The 17,154-nt window shown below is 35.2% G+C and overlaps 1 protein-coding gene and 1 long non-coding RNA gene across 2 annotated transcripts; both read right to left on the bottom strand.

Moving 5' to 3' along the window:
- Positions 1 to 550: 550 nt before the first annotated feature.
- LOC149258687 (uncharacterized) lies at positions 551 to 1,874 on the bottom strand. The gene is made up of 2 exons (XR_016246282.1): positions 874 to 1,874; positions 551 to 676 (listed from the first exon to the last, which is right to left on the bottom strand). It is a non-coding gene; the product is annotated as an uncharacterized LOC149258687 (long non-coding RNA).
- A 987-nt stretch (positions 1,875 to 2,861) lies between these two features.
- On the bottom strand, positions 2,862 to 11,305 carry LOC149258686 (uncharacterized). Its single transcript, XM_089415793.1, has 4 exons — positions 10,886 to 11,305; positions 10,700 to 10,758; positions 4,483 to 4,600; positions 2,862 to 3,133 (listed from the first exon to the last, which is right to left on the bottom strand). The coding sequence occupies exons 1-4, from the start codon at positions 11,149 to 11,151 to the stop codon at positions 3,055 to 3,057; spliced, it is 522 nt and encodes a 173-aa protein (XP_089271919.1). The 5' UTR covers positions 11,152 to 11,305; the 3' UTR covers positions 2,862 to 3,054.
- Between the last annotated feature and the right edge of the window lie 5,849 nt (positions 11,306 to 17,154).

Genomic DNA, 17,154 nt, shown 5'->3' with positions numbered 1-17,154 from the left:
TTGCCTAGTCTCATTATATTTCCTTTTATAGCAATCTTTAGAATGATGCCCATGTTTGCCACAATAATAACACTCATCATTTTTCTTTGGAAATTTAGATTGTATCATACCTCTTTGCTTTGCTTGAAACTTGCCTCCTTTGTTCTTGTCCCAAGGTTTGCCTCTGTATGGATATTTTCCCTTGGCCACTAATGCCAAATCTGAACTGCTAGAGCCCAAAAAATTCTTCATCCTCTCCTCCTCTTGTAGAAGAATTCCTGTCAATTCATCAAATGAAGGGGGTTTTTCTCTAGCTGCAAGACTTGAAACAAAAATTTGATAATCTTGCACTAAGCCATTTAATACGATGGTGACTAAGTCAGTATTAGACACCTTTTCACCAATATCTCCTAACTTATCACTTAAATCTTTGACACGAGATATAAAATTGCTTATATTTTCATCTGCTTCCATTTTTAAGGATAAAAGCTTAGTCTTCAAAAACAAGATCCGGTTTGTATTTGTTGTTTCATACAAACCCTTCAATGTATCCCATGTTTCTTTTGATGTCTTGCAGTCTCTGATATGAGGAATGATGTTGTCCTTTACGGACATACGCAGCAGCACCTTTGCTCTTGTCTCCCTTCTCTCCCAATCTGGAATAGAACCTGCAACAGTGGGTTTGGGCTCATCCCCACTCACAATGGACCACAAACTATTTCCTTCTAAAATAGTCATTAACTTAAATTTCCAATTCACATAATTTTCTCCATCAAGTTTGGTGGATTCATTCATATAATTATCAAGCAACAAATCTGCCATGATAAGAAGTTTTCTGCAATCACCAATATTCAAATATTAGAGAGGGCAAACTCACAATAAACCACAACTTACAACTTCAATATTTCCTTAAACTCTAGCCAGCTTGACTTCAAAGTAGCACCAGGCTCAGCTCTGCCTCTCACTTTCCAGATGCGCGCCACAGTTTCGATGCCCCTCTTCTGATCAGCGTTTTCCAACTACAGTTTCATCTTCAATGATAAGGTCTCGGCAACTTTATCCAGCATAGGTCGCTTCTATGTCCACTCCACAGCAATCTAATATTTAGCAGCGCTGACGAAGACAAAAATACCGGTCCGGGCAACAGCACACAAAGTCACAGAAAAGCTTACAAACATCTTGGAAACCACATGGAAGTGGCAGGTCCTCAGTTGGACCGCGGTGCAGTTTTCAGTACTACGATACACACAACACAAGACAAGAAAACATACATTTAGCTGGCTAGTCTGGTAAAACCACTTCTTGCAATTATAGACAGAGCAGAAAATCTGCAAACAAGTCAGCACCAAAAGTATCGCTGCAGCGAAGAGAGAGGAATTTCCACGGCCCGAATAAGCGTTGCAACATGTATAAAAAACAAAACACAGGTCAGGTGTACAACTACACCCTTCTCTCAAATCGATCACCGTCTAAAAAGTTTAACACAACACAGATTAAAAAAAAAAATCCGGCAGAGTGATGTTATGACAGAATCTCAACCACGATAAAACACCATAAGCCAAAAAAAAATGATGGACTGATATCAAGCCACTGGTGAGAGTTTAGTTTTCCCTCACCGCACCAGCACAAACTTATGCACAGTTGCCCTCCACAGAAAACACGCAGAGTCTGGCTCTTCTCATGCAACTCTCACAGTCCGCAGCACTTAAACAGCGACACTCCTCCCAGCGGCACTCAGAGCTCTCAACATCTCCAGCAGCACTCACAGCACTCAGCGGCTCTCACAAGAGGTTGCGTCAACGCCCACCACACAGAGTTCACACCCTTGGCTCTGATACCATGTAAAGGATCAGATGCGCACAGCACTCGAGCACAACACAGAACTATTGAACACCAGAACAACTGAACGCTTGCTTCATTCACAGATCAAACAGATATATATACATGCTACAGAAGTTTCTGGAGATCATTAGAGTCGGTGGCTTGCTGGAGAAGTTTCCCCATCGTCAATGTATCCGCCGACTTCATTAAATATAGCAGCGGCTTTCTAGATTCAGCATTTACTGTTTCTGTTGAATTTTAGTGGCAGGTAGTTGGAATTATTCATGGTTTCTAACATGATCAAATATTTCATATGATCACCACGCATGTCGATTCCACATGATGGTTCTTGAGGATGAATTCCATGAGCGTCCACAATTTTATAAGTAAAATTCTGAGCTCCACGTTTTTGAATCATTGGACACTCCTAATTGCGTAAAACATGTTACTGTGACAAGGTATTTGTCCACTTAGAGTTGGACTCTCCTTTAAGTCTTCAGTGCATTTAGATCATCTATTCGTATTAGCATGCAAAAGAAAGTTTGATATTGTCTCCAATTTTCTACAAAGTCTGAGCTAAATGAGTGATCTATGAAGCTAGCATAAAGGTCCAAGGCATGGGCTACACCCTTCTTGCTGGAAATGAAAATGAATACAATAATTCTCAGCTGACAAAAAATCCCACTGGTGTATTTTTTCCTTTTAAGTTTGACAGTATATCTAAAATAGCATTCCTTACAGCCAATCAACAAGACTAAAACTGATAGTTGATTCAAAGCTATAGCCTCTATCATAGGAATCCAATCCTTCCTGATCCAAAGCAATGCACAGGAATATTGTAAAACTGCCTCAGAACAAATAAACATTACTTATTGGAGGCCATGATTATAAAAGCCATATTAAAAATTACTGTTGATATGTAATGCCAATGAATCCTACCATGGCATGGGTTAAGTTCCCGCAGTCTGAAGATATCTTGTTTCATTGTGATTTCCTTTCGATAAGAACAGGCACGAAATATGATTATAACCATTCAGTAAGATGAAAACTAAGCCAGAGGATGAGTTCCAATTTGGAAGCATGAACATTCAAATCATAAAAGTATCACAACGCTAGAATTTTTTGCTTTAGAAATGTTCTTGTTTTAAATGAACAATACAATTTTCCAAGTGTCTTCTCATCACCATGAATCTACTGCACAGGTTTTTGTATACACCTGAAAAATTGCTGTAACATCTGAGCTGGAATGTATAATCAAAATTGACTGTTCAAGTAGTAGTATGTGGCAGCAAGCCCTACAACTCCTATCACAACGGCAACAGGTAAAGCCTTCCTGCAGAGCCAAATAACAAGAAACTTGAGTAAGAAAAACTGGAAAAAGACTTCCCAAATGGATATATAAAAACAAATTGAACTTAGCCAATGTTTCGAGAAACCAGTTTCTTTGATGATTGGATCAAATACAATACAATCTATTGCTAATTAATTTATTGAGAAAAAAACACTTTCCATGTAATGTTCAATCCTCAAAATCCTTCTCTCTCTCCAGTGTTAAAGCAGCTGAGATACAGTTTTTCTCAAAAAGTATACAAAGAAAGCATAAAAGGAGAATTATCATAATCCAAATAAATATGAACAAGTGTCAGGAATTTCAGTGATTATTCAATGCACGCACATGAGAAATTTGGAAAACAAACAGCAGTAATAATTTTATGAAGTATCAGCCCAACATACTGTGGCCTACATAAAATTATTTCACAGGTGACCACGTCGATGGCCCAGGTTCAAATCATGGATGCCATAGAGCCCTGGAAATTAGATTTTTGAGCAAGTTTGATGGCGTTCCTTATGCAACATTCTTTTAAAAAAGGGAATGTAAGCATACCATTTATTTGATGAGAATTTAATTTTATCGTAGTTGACAAGTCCAGAACTTTACTTCCAAATATAAGCATGTTCCTCTGCTAAGGTGTTTTGCCAATTTATAGGATGAAAGCAAGATCTATTAGGATTTATTATAAAGAGAGATGCATATTCTGACTTGCTATTTAGACTTAGTTCCTGCATAAATTGTGAAATGAAGGGAGTTGGGAGTCCAAGGAGAAAGCAAAAGTTTACATATAATTGACGGACAACACACTACATAGTTAGTAAGTAAATTAACCAGGCAATTAAGCAGAATCAGGCATTCTATTAAAAACTAGAAATGACAAAAATTAATTCTATCACCTTGTCAAATGATTTATCACTACACTCTGATTTTGTACTTCAGAACATAGATTCAATAAGAAAAGGTAAGCATGGCAAGGCAGACTCCCGAGGCAAATGGTGAGTAAAACCTTGCACCCTAGTTCATCTAGCTTGTTGTCACCGGGACGAGCATTTTGTATGTAATACATAGCTCAATAGAAATAAACATGTAAACACCAGGAAGAATAATAGAAATAAGCATGTAAATACCAGGAAGAATACTATTGAGGCTCCTGTAATTTGAATTGATTTGAAATTCATCTTCTGGATCCATCACATTGAGATTTGTCTTGAACATGAAAAAATCTCTATGTAATAGATCCGAAAGATGAATTTCAAAAGAATACTACTTTTAACAACCAAACCAGACCAGGCCCACTTGCCTGGAAATTTAATCAAGGAAATTTAAGAGTTTCTGAAATGCAAGCGTACCCAATCATTTCATCCTTCTTTAGTTCTTCTTTACGAGCTTTACGAACAGCCGCGTCATTTGCATTTCTTGTCACAGGATCTTCATAAGCTCTGAATCTCCTCTTAGGAGCGCCACAAACTGCAGATTGGAAAACATAACTGTGATTAAATACACAATTGCAATGCTTCAATAAGCTATTTTCAAAGATCAACCCAACATAGAACATGATAACTTATCAAACTAGAATATAAGAAATGACAGAAGTAGAACTGCAAAATACTAAATTAATAATCAAATTATTCCAAGGCCAAAGAAGAGGGAAATGGAAGCATCTCTATGACAGGAGAGAAAACTGCTAATTTTGGTAAAACCAACATCATGGTTTTTTAATTCAACCAACGAAACCCTCCCGAGGCTTCACTCCTTTTTCGATAACAAGATGTTGAGATCACGACTGCATACACCTACCAAGGAATACTAATTTCTAGTCCTATCTTAGTTTGAAACCAGCTTCTTACCCAGTGTGTGTAAGAGTTATGTTTCTTTGGCCATGTTGGGGTTACCAGCTTCACTAGTAGGTACCCATCCAAGTGGAAGCCTTTCCATACACTTGTTAAACCAACGGTCCTGTATGGTTTAGAGTTTTGCGGCCCAATCTGATTGGGACTAAGTACACAGATCTACACCATATGTTTCGGAAGAAAACATTATACATCCAGAGTTTGGAGTTTGGCCATGTAATATTTCCATTTTGATCAAATGATTAAAATTTATATGTGTTAGGTTTGGTGTGTTTATTTTCAAAATGAATATTATATTATTATGTCAAGATGAATTATTTAAAATAAAACAATGTGTATGCTCTAGTTGTTATAGAAACCATGATACCACAAATAGATAAATGTTTAAGGAGATCTATAAAGAAATTTGTACCTACACACTTAAACCTCTTACCCATCTTGCCATTTGATTTTACCTTTACTTATTTGACTTAAAACTATAAGCCTAAGCTATAGTTTAAAAAGAAAAATGAAGCCTTTCCTATTTTTCCTTCTATATTCTTGGAGGCTTATCTCTCTACTTCTATAAACTAACTATGTTAAAATTAATTATGATTAATTAACTTTTTAATTCATCTAGTAGGGGGCCATGGGGCATAGAGCACTGGGTGACATGGTGTTCTATTAAGGCACTCTGTTGTAAATAGGTTGATGGTTTAAAAACCCCATGGACACAAATCCAGCTATGAAGACGGGTTGGTTTGGTTCAAGCCATGTGCGATCTTTGAGTGATTTTGATGGCTTAGATGACCCTCGATCACAGTTTCTCAAGCCACATGTTAGTCCCAACAATTTGTAAACAAATTAATTAAAAAATGATTTGCCTAGGGGTGGCCAGTTTAGAAAACTGGATGCATTTGTGCCTACCTTTAGAAAAATAATACAGAATAAACACTTCCGTGCATAAGAACAAAAATAATTAGAAAGTAAATAACCCACATTCTATTACTTCTACACAGGAGAAACAAAATTATCCTGAAATTAACCTTTCATACACACTTAAAGCAAGTAGTTTCTAACATTAATATTCAACAAGATTATCTTCATAGCATTATGTCTCACAAGATGAACCTTCAACAGCTTCAACTTTCATTGCCTTCAAGAGTTCAACTAAGCTCCACAATAAAATCCCCAATCCAACCATAATTAGAAATAGAGAGAGCTACTCTTTCAATAGAGTTCTAACACCATCTCTTTTACAATAAAATATGACTTGTTTCCCTAGATCTACTAATCTCTCAAGGAATAATAATAAAAATAAGCTTGGAATTATCTTGATCCATACTTTTCTCGAAGGAAAACAACACACTAATGCTTTATTATAACGAACTCATGACCAGCCAAACAATGATATAATAATGAGGGTTATGCCACATGTGACTCCTTCATACACGGTCGACCATGTGGACGACCCCGAACATCCCATCTGATGTATGAATAAATGTACAATAACTCCTCAAGGCTGGATGTCTTCCTTCTTCTACGGTTTGAACCAAATCTATATCTCATATGGCAAGTGTGGGATCTCAAGTGAAACATCACATCAAATAGCATGAATATATGTGTCAAAAGAATCTCGTTAAGTGGAATGTGGGACGCTTCAAAGAAAACCTAAAATAGCAAAGTCTTCAAGGGCGTTCTCTCAATGTGTACCACACTCATCCTCTCAGGAGGTTGAACATTAATAATCCTCAACATGTGTGCAATAAACATTCCAAGAGTGATACACCTCTAGACAATCCTCAAAAGTGAGAAACAATAACTTCATAACTGGATTGGCCCACGGGAAAGGTGGAGTGATGGCTCATAAATGTTTATCATGTATTAAATATGGCAACAAATATATAGTTTGTCAATGGGTATTAAATGAGTTGGAGTTGCATATGCCTACCGTTGGATAACTGGCCTGCCAAAATCTAATGGTGGACAAATAACACCCCAACTCATTTAATGCTCATTGGCAAGCTACTTATTTTCAGAGATCAAAGATAACGACCAAGCTAGAACATCTCCTTAAGATGACTTTTGTTGACCAAGGCAATCCCTTTATGAAATAATAAATACTAACCTCCAAAGGTGTAGTAATTCCTCAAAGAATATGCAAAATAGCTACCTCCAGAGGCCAAGTCATCACATTGACCCACAAGCTTCCTGAAGAGGGTATGGCCCCATCAAATAAACAAAAAGGTGTGCTCATGCCTCAACACATTACCAAGAAGGAGCGTGCCCCACTAAGGAAAGTAGTCAACGAGGATGAAAACTCACCCTTCCTATCTCCATCCACCTTGCTTTCTTGGATTCATGCTTTTGAGTCCCACTCAAAGATACTCTACATCTCCTCGCCTGGAAGTGCAGAGTTTCCTAACCAAGATGGCATCTTCCTGTAATTTAGTCATACATTCATGTGAAAAATCATCTATCGTAGGAATTTGAACATTTTCCTTTTATTCCATAATCAATGGAGATTCATACAACTTCAATTTATCCACATTTACAATTGAATGCATGTCTAGCTAGACAACCCACCTTCTTTTCACACGCATGGAGAGTCTAGACACAACTCCTTACCACCTTGGATTATCCACCTCATCAAAGTAAAAACTTATACTATTTTAAATAAATTTAAAATGAAATAAAATTTAATATCAATTTTTATGTGGAATATTATATACATTAAATAAAACTATTTACTGATTTCAAAATGTTCCATTAATAATAAAATTTTATACATGTTATTTTCGTCTTCTGCCAGCGACACGGCCTTTGTAGTCCTTATCGCTGATCCGAGCGGGTTGTCCTGGTGATATTGAATGGCATTTTCAAGAATATCTCCATACAAACAAGGGAGTTCACACCATGAAGATCAAACCTTATCACATCCCACCAAAAGCAGCCATTGAAAGGGATACAACATGCGAAAAGGAGGTGCACATGAAGAACATTTCCCTAGAAGAAAGAAAGTTGAAACCACAATGCCAAAATACCATCCATATGCTAAACAAGACCATATTCATTACGGCGTTCATCAAGGGAGCCATCATATTGTCCAATCATCACTACAAATGCAAAGGTGCAGAGCTTTCTAGATATGGTGAATAAGATATCAAAGCAACATCGTGATGCCAAGAATAAAGATGTGACATGGGATGTTCCATACCCATCAACATAATCCACTAGGTCCTAGGATGCTGATCCATCACTGATAAGTATGCACATGTGAATAAAGAATCAAAAGAAAAGCCATCCAACATATCAATCAATCAAGTGACAGCATCATTTCCAAGCCAAAAACTGTCATACTAGGACGAATCATCATGAAGGTGTATACCCCTAGGCCATCCAATGGTCCACAAGTGCAAACCCTTGTGATGAAAATCACGTGTTACCCTCATACAATATGAGGGGTGACACAATATGAGGGGTGACAGACATTGTCAGTCCACTCAACTTTCTTTGGAGGAAGCACATGCAATCACTCAACAATCTTAACAATTTTCAATGACTTGTATGCAAGCATCTCACACAATTTTGAGGGAGATCATATGGAGCATCTCAGCCCTTACACAATAACTTCAAAATATTCACGAAAGGAACTCTAAATATGAGCATCTCAGCCTTCCTTTTCTCATGCACATTCCTTCCACACATATTCAATCTCAGACCAATATAAAGGTAGCTAGAACAAGCATCGCACCCTGAAACCACGGTCAAACATCCTTCTTAACAGTCCCACATCTTAGAGGGAACTATCAGGGATTTTCTTAACCCTCTGGTGCAACAGCATTTCAACTTAAAAATCTCAACATATACAGAATCTCTGCTTAATTATTTAGAACGATCAACATAATTGTCCTCGGGCTGTATGCCTGAACAGTTCTCTTAGCAATTTCGGCCCACAAGCTTCCATAAAATGAACATCATTTTGGTAACAATTGACACGGTGCAATGCCGTAGGCCCAAAATCATCAATTTCGCATAGCATTTATCATACCAGCAACAGTCAGAATATAAAGTCTAACAATGACTCTAATTAAAATCAACTTTATAATAAACAGAATAAAAGTAGAGGAGTTATTCCCTTACAACCAGCAGCTCTGGCACATCCAAATCTCCCAAGTTAATTCCTACTAGAAATCAGCTACTTGTCACTACTGGTAAGACTTTCCCCAACTTGGAATCTTCTAAGTTTATACTCTAGTTGTTCTCTATTACAACTTTCAATTCTAACCTACTTGAGGGTCATTTTCATCCTGATCTCTGCTTCACTACAAATATAATGATAGCCATCTCTGTTTCATCATGCAACCAGTTATCTACAGTTTATTAAGCGTGGTCATGCAAACTTGAAAAGTGTGCACTTGCAGCTTATTTTGACTACTAAATTTGCCCCTGCATCAGTCATTGAATCATTTGTAGACAATAAAAATATTTCAGTCTCTCTAAGTATCTAATTTAAGAACTGCTTTTTGTCTCACACACAAGTTCTGTTCCATCCCTTTTTCCTGGTCCCTAGTTCTTCCTACATGATCATTTAAAATAACAAACATGGAACCACAAGAAGTGTCTAATTTAAAAGAGGCCTAGATCCTCCTTTATATGTAAGTCTGCATTTGTCATTATGACCTATATTCCATGTGCAATGCAAATGTATGAGATTTTAAATCTCATTTACTGTTTTACTGAACAAAGCTTGTTGATTTTTCTTGTCCTACACCTGGCAAAAAGGTGGCTGCAACTTTAATTACTGTGGTGGCTGTCTAGTAAATTGAGGTACTGGGATGCAACCTCTGAGCACAAATCAGCTTGCACGCATACAATGATAATATTTCCATTCACGTGAATGCAGGTATAATTGTTGATTCTCCATAACATCGGCTTAATAAGTACTAATGGAACTATAGGAGACAAAGCTCTCTACTGGACTAATGACCTGGTTCATGGTAGGAATGTACATTCCAGCCTCGGCATTGGAACTAACAGTGCATGTGCAAGTAACGATTTAGTGGGAACTGAAATAACGCCCTTAAATCCGTTTGGATGCATTGGATTCACAGATCATTGTGGCATCCAAGAATAATGGCATTCCTTTATGATTGAGGCATGTGCATGAAATCATAGGTAGATAGGCTATGATAATCCAACTAGTGTGTGGCCAGTGCGGTTCTCGCAGAACACCATGAGAATGTCAATGCCTAATAAACATGTGAGAACGTTAGTTGTGAATGCCAAATAAGTACGGACTTACATTATAACCCACATCCTATGTTTCAACACGCACAACCTGTCTTTGGCATTGGAATAAGCATGTGAGAATGTGACTGCCTAATGAGCATGGATTTACATAGAACCCAAAACTTTAGTTTCAGCATCCACATCCTGTATTTGGCATTGGAATCCAAATTGTCTGCAGAGGAACTGAATTTGCGACCAGCAATTAGCAAATGCTACCCACCAGACCATACATGGGTCGTCTCTTGAGCTATGGAAAGCAGTTAAACAATGGTCCAACCTAAACTAGTAAGACCAATCGTAAAAGTATGAAAGTTGAAACTCCGAGACTAGTAATCCCTAACCATGTATACATACATATGACTAAATGGGGAAAAAGGTTTAAACCCATTTTGTCATGTATTTCCCAAACTTTTATGTATTTCAAGGAAGGCTAAAGAGAGCTAACCTGGACAGAAGAAATTATCAGGGAGCTTCTCAAATGGTGTCCGATCTTTGTAAATATATCTGCATATCAGACACCACCCCAAATCATTGAGACGTTATGAAGAATACCCAATAACGTATAGATATCTTTACTTATGGCGAAACAATTCTAATAGAATAGAATTATCATCAATCATGAATGAGGTACCCGCAATCTCTGCAAATGTAGGCTTGTTTCGAAGTGACTCGCATGGTAATTCTGGGAAGACCTGCTGCCCCATCTATCTGAGGCCACACAGACGCACCACCATTGGCAAATGTAGACTTCAGGGCGTATCTGTCTGCAGGCAATCTTAATCCCTGGCCAGATTGCAACTGGGTCAGTACACAATTGCCTTTATTACTGGTAATGGAAGCTCTGTAAGATCCCAGAGGCGGAGTGCCTATGGCTAAAATGGCTCCTTGTAAGGCCATTAGTCCTCGGCGGCACGCTGGATCGGTAATTGTGCAGAACAGTAGTTATTGATTCTCTCGACTAATACATGGGCAATGCCCCGAGGAGCGTGGCAAACATAATCCCACAGATTTTTCCTTATCCATGGTTTCACTTTTTCTCCTTCCAAGCAGAGTATGATAAATTAGTCGGCCAAAATTCGAAAATTCAATTACGAAGTTTTATATATATATATATATATATATATTTTTTTTTTTTCAGAAAGAAAAGCATTATATTTATATTGAGGTAATATATACAACATATACTTGATGATTTCTTATGAAAAACATGACTGTCCAGAATTTATATATATATATATATGGATTTGGATTTAATTACGAAGTTATATATATATTTGGATTTGGATTTGGAATTAAAGTGTTGGGAGAGATTTTGAAGATGGCGTGTAATTTTTGTATTCAAATTTTTGTGATCTATAATGAATTAAACAAATTTTTTTGGTACAAATCATATAAGATAAATTTTTGGCCTACGCATTTCGAATCAACAAGTGTGATTTATCATCTCAACCAAATAAAAAGACAAAACATGACAAATGATTAAATAGAGAGCAATATAAAAACAATAATATTTAAATTATGATAGTAATTTATTAATATATTAAAAACAAATATTATTAAATTTTTGAAAATTAATATTTAACTATTATCATTAATAATAATGACCTAATTAATTGCCATATTTATAATTGTTTAAATGATTTAAAACAATTTAACAATATTTTTTCAATGAAAAACAACACAAACAAACTTTTCCCTATCAAAAATCAACTTAACTTATTATGAAGTTCTAAAAAGGTAAATTCTTCTCAATTTCCAATTATATATTTTACCTTTAAAAAAAGTTATACGGTCAAACCTCTAATTTCCACTTATGTATTTTACCTTTAAAAAAAGTTATATGGCTAACCATCAAACCTCTAATTTGACACCTTATTTCCAAGGTAAAGCCATGTATTTCCAGGTTCCCATTGATAATACATCTATATAACCCCATGTAGCCTTAGGGAAGCATTCACTGATTTTATTACCTAATAGCAGCCACTATAGATAACTTCACCTTTTAACTTAATCAAAATCCTCACATTCTCTCTTTATCCCCACTGTAATAATCCTCGATAATGACCTGAAGTATAATATTTACCATATACATAAAATAAAAACTACATAAATAGTAAAAATTCATCATTATATTAATGACATAAAATTCTAACGATATAAAGTATAACTATAACCATAATTGATTTAATGAACTATTTGCGGTTTCATTACTATAAATAGTAAAAATTCGTCATTATATTTATAAATTTATAATAAAAAATAAATGATAATAAAATTATTAAATATAATAAAAAATAAATGATAATAAAAATATTAAAGTATAATAAAAAAAATAATGAAATAATAAAAAATGATAAATTTTGGTAAAAGAATATTGGTTAAATATTTATTTTCATAAAAATAAATTATTATGGTTGAATTTTTTAAATAAATATAATTTATTTTTTATTTTTTTATTTTTTTTGAATTGAGAGATAAAAATTGATTTATTAAAAAAAATTGACATGGTTATTAATTTTTTCATATATTATTATTTATGACATAATATGTCACCACTTAATAGGTGCCAGATATTTAATAATCAAAATATAAAAAGGAATTATGATATTTAAAAAAAAGGTTAAATATTATTTATAATGTATAGTTATTAGTCTAAATGGATTTGACTATATTTATTGTAAATTATCTTTCCAAATGAACTCTAAGTTTGAATAAGTTGTAGAAAAAATTTAGAGTTTATTATAAGTGTAAGGCAACATCTTTCTAATGGACTACATTGTCCTTCACCTATTGTAAGTTACTTATTATAAGTTATCCTTCAAAATGAGCAACATCGTTCTAATGTACTACATTTTCCTTTAGCATAAACTTTAATGAAAATATTTAACTTTGCCCCAAAATTTATATTTGAGCACATGGATTAACGTACATTACAAGTTTCAGGGGTGGTAGGAGCGGGAGGGGTTATCTTTTGCCCCGATGAACAAATAGAGATTGAGTATGCCTGGGGATTGGGTGTCACATCCAATAAGCAAGCTGAATACCTAGCACTTTGGCAGGGATTAGAAATAGCAATAGCAAAGAAAATCACCAAAATATTAGTATTTGGAGGCTCAATGATTGTAATTCATCAAGCTTGGAAAGCTAAAGAGTCACAAAGCTCAGATCTTCTTCCTATCCTTTAGAGGATCTTTTTGCAATCAAGGCAATTTGAACAAATTGAACTTTTTCATGCGTATAGGTAGTTGAATACAAAGGCAGACACAATGGCCAATAGAGGATCAACATTGGAGCAGGGGAATTTAAAAATGGATCAAAGACATATTCTTATCTCATCCATACAATGAATCCTGAAAATGAACATTATGAACTTAATCATGATTATAAAGGCTTCCTCAGCTGAAAATTTGATCGAACTCTCAAGGAAGATCCCACCCTAACATTCCTCATGTCATGCACATAGATCTCGGCTCTTAACTCAGTGCTAACACGAAATGAATGCTAGTGATTATTGATTTTTCGGCCACGCGAATCAAAGGTGATGAACCTTTGTTTGAATCACCTTAACATTTAGAAACCACAGGGTGTTAATTGTGCGCACACATTGCATATGGATTTATTATTTCAAGGTCAGAAGGAGTTAATACAAGCAAGGGAAGGCTCGACCCTGTGAACTCATTCAATTCATATCATAATGAAATTAATACTTCTCCTTCTTTGTATCATTCAATTGCCATTCCAATGATACCGTCATGATTCATGCATGGGTTTGGAAGCTCCGCAATTCAATAATCCAGGGTGGCAATTCAGAGGTGTACAAGGATATATATGGCTATGTATTATTCTTTGTCCCCACTCTGAATTGTTGTTGAATGTTCAAAATAGTTAATAGAGGCGGCTCTTAACTCTTAAAGCCCAAAGCATGGAGCATCATAGTCCCACTCTAGTGGAATTGGGGGATCAATTTTAGGAGGATGAGCAAGTCAAATCAAATAGGTTTTTAGAATGTTTGCTCGAATCTGTTGAAGGGTTGTTGAATACCCTCAAGCAGAGGAGCTCTGTGGAGGAGAAGGAGCAGAAGAGATATCAATTGCTCGTCGATACTAAACAATAATTGTTGCAAAGTAAAATGGATCAATTTTAATCTGATTTCAGGTCTAAATTGATAACTTTGGATATTAGGGTGTTTAAGCTTGATGGAAACTCCAGCAGTGGCATCAAATTCACTATGGAAGTGGAAAAGACTAGCAACAAACCTATGAAGAAGAAGGCCAGAATTACTCGAAAGGCAGGAACAACGAGATAAGGATGGGGACTCAAGCTGCATGTAGAAGTTGACGAACTGGGACCTTCCTAATAGATAATATAATATTTTTTGAACCCTCTGATGTTATGTAGATATATATTGTTATTAGGAGGTTTTTATCAAGTATATAACAAGAATTTATTTAGAATAGTTGGTAAAATTTGTCACAAGAACAAACTTTCTATATTTTCAACCTCAAAATGTAGTACTACTTTGGATCATGAAGAAATGTGTAAGGGTTCTAGCCCAGAATCCAAATTTTCCTTCTAATATAAATTGCTACTCATTTCTTTGAAAAAAGAACATACATCACAAGTGTGCATCACACATTCAATCACATGCACATAGTACTTTGAAGGAGGTATACTTGATTCAAGAGTTTATTTACCTAAATTTTTCTAATTGATATTGTAGCCCTTTCTAGAATGCCTTTAATCATTATAGAAGCCACTCTAAATCCTTTTAGTGCCTCGCATTTGTATTAATCAACCTTTATCTAGATTTTTTTGCTTGTTTTTTAGTAGTGAAGGGGCCATCAAACTTGATCACAACATCAACATTTGATTTCACTTACTTTTGGTCCCCAAAAATGTGCACACACCTAAACCAAGCATCTTCCATGTTCTTATGTTGTACATAGAGGTTCTAGAAATGGGATTGTTCATTTCTCTATGGAATTAAGTGCTCTAGCCTCTCTATCAACCATAAATTAATGACTTGTTTCATTTATTTAGGGATTAATTTCCATGATTAATGTGTACTTCCATTCATCTTCTCCCATGCAAGATTATTTGACAAGTTCATAAGGCTTTTGGATATGCTGGTGGATTCTTCCCTTTTCTCGTCATGTTATACGAACCATCTTAGGGTTACATGATTAGATCATAGATTTAAGGATCACTTTTTACTCTGGATATATATATATATATATATTAGTGAAATCTATTACAAATTCCATCCATCCATTGTTACATAGTCATCTTCCAATATGTTAGCTCGTGGATTAGCGAAGGGTTTAACCATCTTAGGGTTACATGATTAGATCATAGATTTAAGGATCACTTCTTACTCTAGATATATATATAATAGTATAGTAGTGAAATCTATTGCAAATTCCATCCATCCATTGTTACATAGTCATCCTCCAATTTGTTAGCTCGTGGATTAGCGAAGGGTTTAACATGTGTAATTACAACCAACCTCCTACGGCTATGATCTACAACATGTGTGTCCACCACAAGGCATGAAAAAAACCTAAAAAAAATTATAATTGCTTATAACTACCTCCTTTATGTGGATGTGGGTGTGTTTGCATATGAGCATGAATGGATACTTGTGTACTATTAAATTCTGCGTAAAGTTGAATAGTTGGATAATGGGATACTAGATTGATGGTGTAACAATGCAATAATAAATAATTTCATATTATAAAATCCAAATTGCAATAAAAGATGTAATCACATATGATACTAATAGATCGGATGTTACATTGTTCTTGTCTTTGTAGGTATTTTGCTTCTTATTTGTTTGATTCATGAATAGATGTTTATTTTGGTTTTAACTGAATATAGTCATACAAACTTGCACTTTAATATATTAAACGCAATGATAAGCAAGTACTAATTTTAGCCTCAAGTGAGATCCCATCCTTTATGGTAATATGTTAGTGATAATGAGTGTAATTAATCTAGATTATGCAATGTTTACACTGATGAGTCTAATTTTAAGCCAACACTAAGTCAAGTATTGTTCCTCTAAGTGTGTAATTGTTTCAATCGATGGATCAAACGATAGACATCAGACACTCAATAAACTAGGTGAACTCCATCCTTTTTTATTGTTTCAAATTAATAAATAATTAATTATTAAAATTAGAGTTATATATTTGACCATTCAATTTACTTATGGTGAACATGGGTTAATACTTGGTTACTTTAGATTAGGGTTACTATTCCCTCTCTTTTTTTCTTCCTTATAATCCCTAAAAATTAGAGTATATTAGAGTTAAAATTATTACATTTTCATGCTTTTTAGTGAATTCAAGTTAGGATACCATAGGAGAGACACAAATTAGCACCTTCCTTTTGAGGAATTTCTCTAGGATTATACTTCTTGTGTTGGAAATTTAGGTGATTGTTTCTTCTCCTCTACACTCTTTTGACAGTTATGGTCAGACTATTGTACCCATTTTTTCTCTTCGTTTTTGCTTCCCCTTCACCGAGAGGATATTTTGGTTTTTGATCCCTTTGTCAGATTGGATGCCTTCCTCCATTATTGTTTGTGGTAACCTATAATTGTAGGTTATCACATATAAAGTTTGGACCTAGACCTTAATTATTTGGCATTGGTAGCCTCCATGTGTCATTGCACTCCAAATAGCTTGACATAGAAACCAATGATGTTCTATATGGCCATCACCTTTCCCTGGAAATTTAGGGACTCAAAGTGTATAATTAACTTTGACTCTACGAATTTTGTTAAACTAACTTAAACCCCATCCATTATATTTATTGGTGTATAAAGGAAAAAAATATTGTGGTCTTGGTTGGTTCACTACATTCTAAGTACTAGTACCACTAACACTAGCATCCAAA

Source organism: Pinus tabuliformis, chromosome 6 (assembly GCF_031772625.1).
Source record: "Pinus tabuliformis cultivar Carrire ecotype Pingquan chromosome 6, CPIR1, whole genome shotgun sequence".
NCBI lineage: Eukaryota > Viridiplantae > Streptophyta > Pinopsida > Pinales > Pinaceae > Pinus > Pinus tabuliformis.
Note: the sequence above shows the minus strand (reverse complement) of the source record. Positions and strands in the feature narration are given on the sequence as shown.